The 5,179-nt window shown below is 53.1% G+C and overlaps 1 protein-coding gene across 1 annotated transcript in view; it reads left to right on the forward strand.

Moving 5' to 3' along the window:
• Positions 1-4,697: 4,697 nt before the first annotated feature.
• Positions 4,698-5,179, forward strand: part of KCNG1 (potassium voltage-gated channel modifier subfamily G member 1) — a gene marked incomplete at both ends in the record, with an annotated part of 1,934 nt that continues 1,452 nt past the window's right edge. The window contains one exon of the mRNA XM_084271509.1: positions 4,698-5,177. Coding sequence (XP_084127635.1) covers positions 4,698-5,177 — 480 coding nt within the window. The remainder of the gene's footprint in view (positions 5,178-5,179) is intronic.

A 5,179-nucleotide genomic window follows, 5' to 3' on the forward strand; every position in this document is an offset into this window, starting at 1 on the left:
CCTTCCCCCCCCCGCGGCCGCCCGCCCCGCACACGCGGCCGCCTCCGTCGCCGCACCGCGCAGCAGCGGCGCAGCGCGGTGAGCGCGGCCCGGCGCCGCCGCCGACCCCACGCCGCGGGGGGCTCCCGGCGGCCGCGCTCGCTGCCCGGCGCCGCGGGCAACTTGCAGGCAAGTTTCCGGGGAAGTTTCCTGCCGGGAGCGGCCGGGGCTGCGGGCGGGAGGCTGAGCGCGGCCGGGGCCGCCCGGGAGGGGCTTCCCCCACTGAGCCGCCTCCGTGCGTGGCGGGGAGCGGGGCAGGGGCCAGCCGGGCCGCGCAGGGCTTGTAGCAACAGGTTTTCTCCCGCAGCAGGGATGGACGAGAGGGACGGTCCCCCCGCGCCGTCTCTGCTGCCCGCGCCCGGGCCGCCTTCGCTGCCGGCGGCGGGAGGCGCTCGGCTGGAGAAGGGCAGCGCTCGGCTGGCTCCCGGCTCCCTCCGGTCCCGCCGCGGAGGTGGCTGACGGCTTCGCGCAGGACCCGGCGGGCTCGGTTGGTGATGCTCGGGCTTCCCGGCTCTCCCTCTGCCGAGCCCGGTGCCTGCTCAGCGCGGCGTGGAGGCTGCTTCTTCCCCGTCCTTCTGCTCTGCCGGATCCGAAGGTCCTTCACGGTTTTCATTTTAAAGTGAGTGAGAGATGTCTTTAATGTTAATCTGGTTACTGGCTCCTGTTTGTTGGCGACTAACACTCCGAGTTAACTGTTCTTGATAGGCGATGTGTTTCGGGCAGATTTTCTTTCACTGGAAAAGGCTCGGGCGGGGGACATGCATGCATGGGATAACCCTTCCCTGGCTCCTTCCGTGGCTCTTCAACACAGCAGCAAAATCTGTCTCTGTAAATAAATGACAGATCCTTTACTTCTCAAGAAGACGTTTAAGAGATTGTTTAAAACGCGACTTCTCGGGATTTGTTGACATATCTCACAGCCGGGAGCAGCGGGAGTTATCAGTGCTGCTGTATTTCTCCCGGGGATACAAGTTACCTGCAAAGTTATTCCACTTCTGATTGTTACTGGCAGGATAAGGCTCGGCTTTATAAAGCTAAGCACTGAGTAGCAATATTTGTTGTAATTCGGTTTCAGGGTTGTCATAAAGCAGTGTCCAGACCAGGGAGAGTGACACACAGATCTGAGCAGGGGTTCAGGTGAGGGGTTTTTCAGGGCGCTTCTGTTTCATGTTACACACTGACCTCTCTAAGCTGTGCTCGGGTTTGGTTGGGAGTTCACTTCACAAGCAGAGTTGGAGTTTGAGACTGGTGGTTACAGTGTGAAGAGCTGCATGAGCATCGCTCGGAGTGTTTCAGGAGGGGACCCTGGCTCAGTGCACACATCCCGTGTCAGAACACAGCTGAACTTAACACTGCTTGAACATGCTGCTTCCTTTGACTAAGGAAAGAGTAAAGGACAAGGATCGCTACACTGTGTGGCAGTTTCTTAAGGGATTCTTGCCCAAACCCCACTGTGTTCCTACTCACCCTGCACCGAAATCTGGAACTTTTCTTTTTTTTAAACTGAACTGACAAATGGTAAAAAGCAGGAGACAAGTTCCAGGCGCTGGAATTGATGGGAGAGCCGGGGGGTGGGGGGAGTTCTGCATCCTCCTTGCATGCTTGTTATCATCCAGGCACAACTTTGAAGTGTCTGCATCACGGAGCAGGATCAGGACTCCTTGCAGGAGCTCTGATTACATCAGAGATGCACTGCAGAATTGAAAATACTGCAGAGGACACTGGGGGGGGGGGGGAACAACGACACTTGCAGTGGAATTTTAGAATGTTTCTCATGATTTCTGCTTCTTTCCCTCAGAAGGGCACCTTTAACAATTCTTTCCCCATCGCCTAGGAGTCTGGCACCCTTCCTGAATTTCGGCTGAAGGCAAGGGCAGCCCAGATTCCTAATTCGATTTCCTCACCAGACATAATGGAGAAGAATTTCATCTTGTGCAGGGCAGGTTTTTGAAAGGATGCTCTGTCTTGCTGCCTGTGCACAGTGGATTGTTCCAGGTCACCGAGAGCCCGCACTGTGGGCCAGTCATTCTGCATTACTGTGGTTTCTGGAGGCCAGGACAGCAATCAGAGCTGCCTGGGCAGGAGAAGGCAGCTCTTGCCCCTGTAAGCTAACACACACAGCAGGAGACGATGCGCAGGCAGGAGCGGTTTGCGCAAGATGAGGACGCGTTACCGGTGGCAGAGCTGAGAAGACAGACAGGGCTTCACTAACTCCTGGGTACTCCATGGGCAGGATGCTGTCGCAGCCAAGGAGGGGTTTTACTGTGGGCCTTACTTAATGGGGCAGTTTTATTTGGGCGTTTTACTGTTACAGCTCATCCTTAAAGTTCATCTTGCTTAATTGTTGGGGAAATCACTGCTTTAGGCTGATGTGTTTGCCTGACCTTGCTTTCCGGGGTGCTGTCTTTAACCCCTAGCTATTTCTTACAGCTATTCCACCTGTCATCAGCCTGCAGCAGGTGAATGAAAGGGTCTCCTTGTTTTTCCAAGCGCGATAGCAAAAGAGACCTTCCATTAATTAGGTCTCTCCCATCTTAAAGCATTACTGACCATCAGTCGGTAGAAGCACCTTCCAAAGGAAAACAAGGAACAGACAGACAGATGGATGAGTTTATTTTTCTCCTTTTTCCATTCCTTGAGGCTGAGTTTTCTGTTGTACTTTATTTCCTCCTCCCCCTTGAATACAACGCTGCGTGTACCTGAGGCACCAAAGAACGTGTGGATAACCCACGTACAGCACCAAACGCTGTAGCTGCTGGTGTGAGACCTGTGGGCTCGCCAGTTCTGCTTACAGAAAAAGGAGGAGCCACCTTTTGTACCCACAGTCAGTCAGTGCATTTGTTACGCTGGGATTAATTTGTCAGGTTTGTTGCCTTGCACAGGTTGAGGAGCTGGAAGTGAAGAAAGAAATTCTTTTTTCTTTGCTCTGTGGTTTTGTAGTTGGTGCCTCAGGGTTACAGCGTGTGTCTGACACACATGGAACATTTACATTTCCCTCTCCCCACCTCTCCCCGTTGTGTCATTGTGTGGCTGCGGAGGGAGATCAAACTGGTGACAGAGCTGAGCTGCCTCCTCATTTTTCCTGGCTGAGATTCAGTGAATAAGTTGTTGCTAACCAACATCATCTGGTAGTACAGAAGGGAGCATGGTTAACAGCCCCCATTTACCCATCGGTAAATTTCCTATGGCACCAAAGAGGATCACCAGTGAGGAATGGGAAGCACCGCTCCACACCAAGCTCACCTGGGATGCAGCTTGCCAGAGCATGCATGGCGCGGAGCCAGGGAAGGCTGGAGCGAGCATCTCCCTGCCCAGCACTCCAGCAGGAGACCCATCGGCCAAGGTGCAGCTGGGCTGGAGGAGTTGGCTGTGGGGCACCGAGGGGCTCGTTCCAGCTGGAGGCGCGTGACGCTGCTGCCAGGGCCCCCAACCCCAGCACCTGCATGCCAGGGCAGTCATGCCCCTGTGGAGTGCAGGCAGGGGAAGGACCAGACTGTGGGCTGCCTCTAAAGCCACTCGAATGTGGTATTTATTACTTTCCTGAGAATGTGAGGTGAGAGAGTCAGCGCACTTGTGTGTAATTAATATCTATCTATTGTCCAGGCTACCCAGTAAATCAGTGCTCCTGTCAGACAGAGCCAGTCAGGGCCATGCGTGGTGTTGCGCGGCACGGCACAGCCCTCCAGTGTGCGAGCAGACATCAGTCTGAGGCTCCCAATGCCTGGGTATAGTGAGCCAGAGCCTCCAATGTCTCCTCCCTGCGCCCTTTTCCCATTTGAACTCTGCAGTCACTTCATCCCACAGACTTTATGTTAGTGCTGAGTGAGCAGAACGTGATCGTGGTTTTTCAAAGTCGTCGTAGGAATTTTGGGAGTTCCTGAGATTTGAGGCAGTCACCGTGGCCTCTGGTGCTGTTCAGCCCATCTCGAGGACAAAGATCTGCCACTGCACTGGGGGGTCAGTTACAGGTGAGATGATAACTCCAGTGCTGCTGTAGAAATCTGGTATTTCTCTGCAAACTGTTGTAAACGAGGCCATATATAGGGAGTTGCCATCTCATTAAATGTATATAAACTCTACAAACATTTTGCGTGGTCATCAATCTAAGTGGGTTTTTTTTCCCCAAAACTGTTCCCATGTGGCCTCTCAGACATCAGGCCTCTCCTAACTGTCTTTGAGAAGTGTGTTTACTGACCTCTGGTTCTTCCCACAGGCTTCACAGGAACTCACACACTGAAGACTTACGTTCAACAGCTAAATAAAGATACACAATTTCCCTTCCTGGAAACACACCTGGATTCTGTGCTGTTATGAGATGCTGCCATAATTTTTATACTTTGTTCAGAGCCAGGAAGTCCTGCCACACACAGGAATTATTCCTGGTTTCTCTCTGTACCCACTGTTACTGACACCTCTATGCCTGAGAGAAGAGAACCCCCCAGTGTGGCAGACAGGGGCTCCTGAACAAGGCAGCAGCCCTTGGCAGAGCCATTAACACCCAGCCAGCCAAACCCAGCCTCTGCAGAAAGGCCTGACCATGCTCGACCACAGCTGTTCCACTTGTTTTACCAGCTGTAAATGGCTCACCCCATTTATCTGTTTTTTGTTCCAGAAGACACTTGCAGAAGTAGCAGAGTGATGTGAAGTTACCTTCCAAGATGACTCTTCTACCTGGAGAAAATTCTGACTATGACTACAGTGCCCTGAGCTGTGCTTCAGATACATCCTTCAACCACACCTTCTTTCCAGAAACAGAAAGCCTCAAGGGAGTCTTTTACCAAAGAGCCAAACTAGTTCCCCCTCAGGAGGATCTCCTCAAAGGCTTTCACCCGGATGATCGAAAGCATCACATTATTATAAACGTTGGGGGCATTAAGTATTTGCTGCCATGGACCACCCTGGATGAGTTCCCACTGACACGACTGGGGCAACTCAAATTCTGCAATAACTTTGACGACATCCTGAACATCTGTGATGATTATGATGTGACCTGCAATGAATTCTTTTTTGACCGCAACCCAGGGGCGTTCAGGACGATCCTGACCTTCCTGCGGGTTGGAAAGCTCCGGCTCCTGCGTGAGATGTGTGCCCTCTCTTTCCAAGAGGAGCTGCTCTACTGGGGGATTGAGGAAGACAACTT

Source organism: Gallinula chloropus (assembly GCF_964237585.1).
Source record: "Gallinula chloropus genome assembly, chromosome: 16".
Lineage (NCBI taxonomy): Eukaryota > Metazoa > Chordata > Aves > Gruiformes > Rallidae > Gallinula > Gallinula chloropus.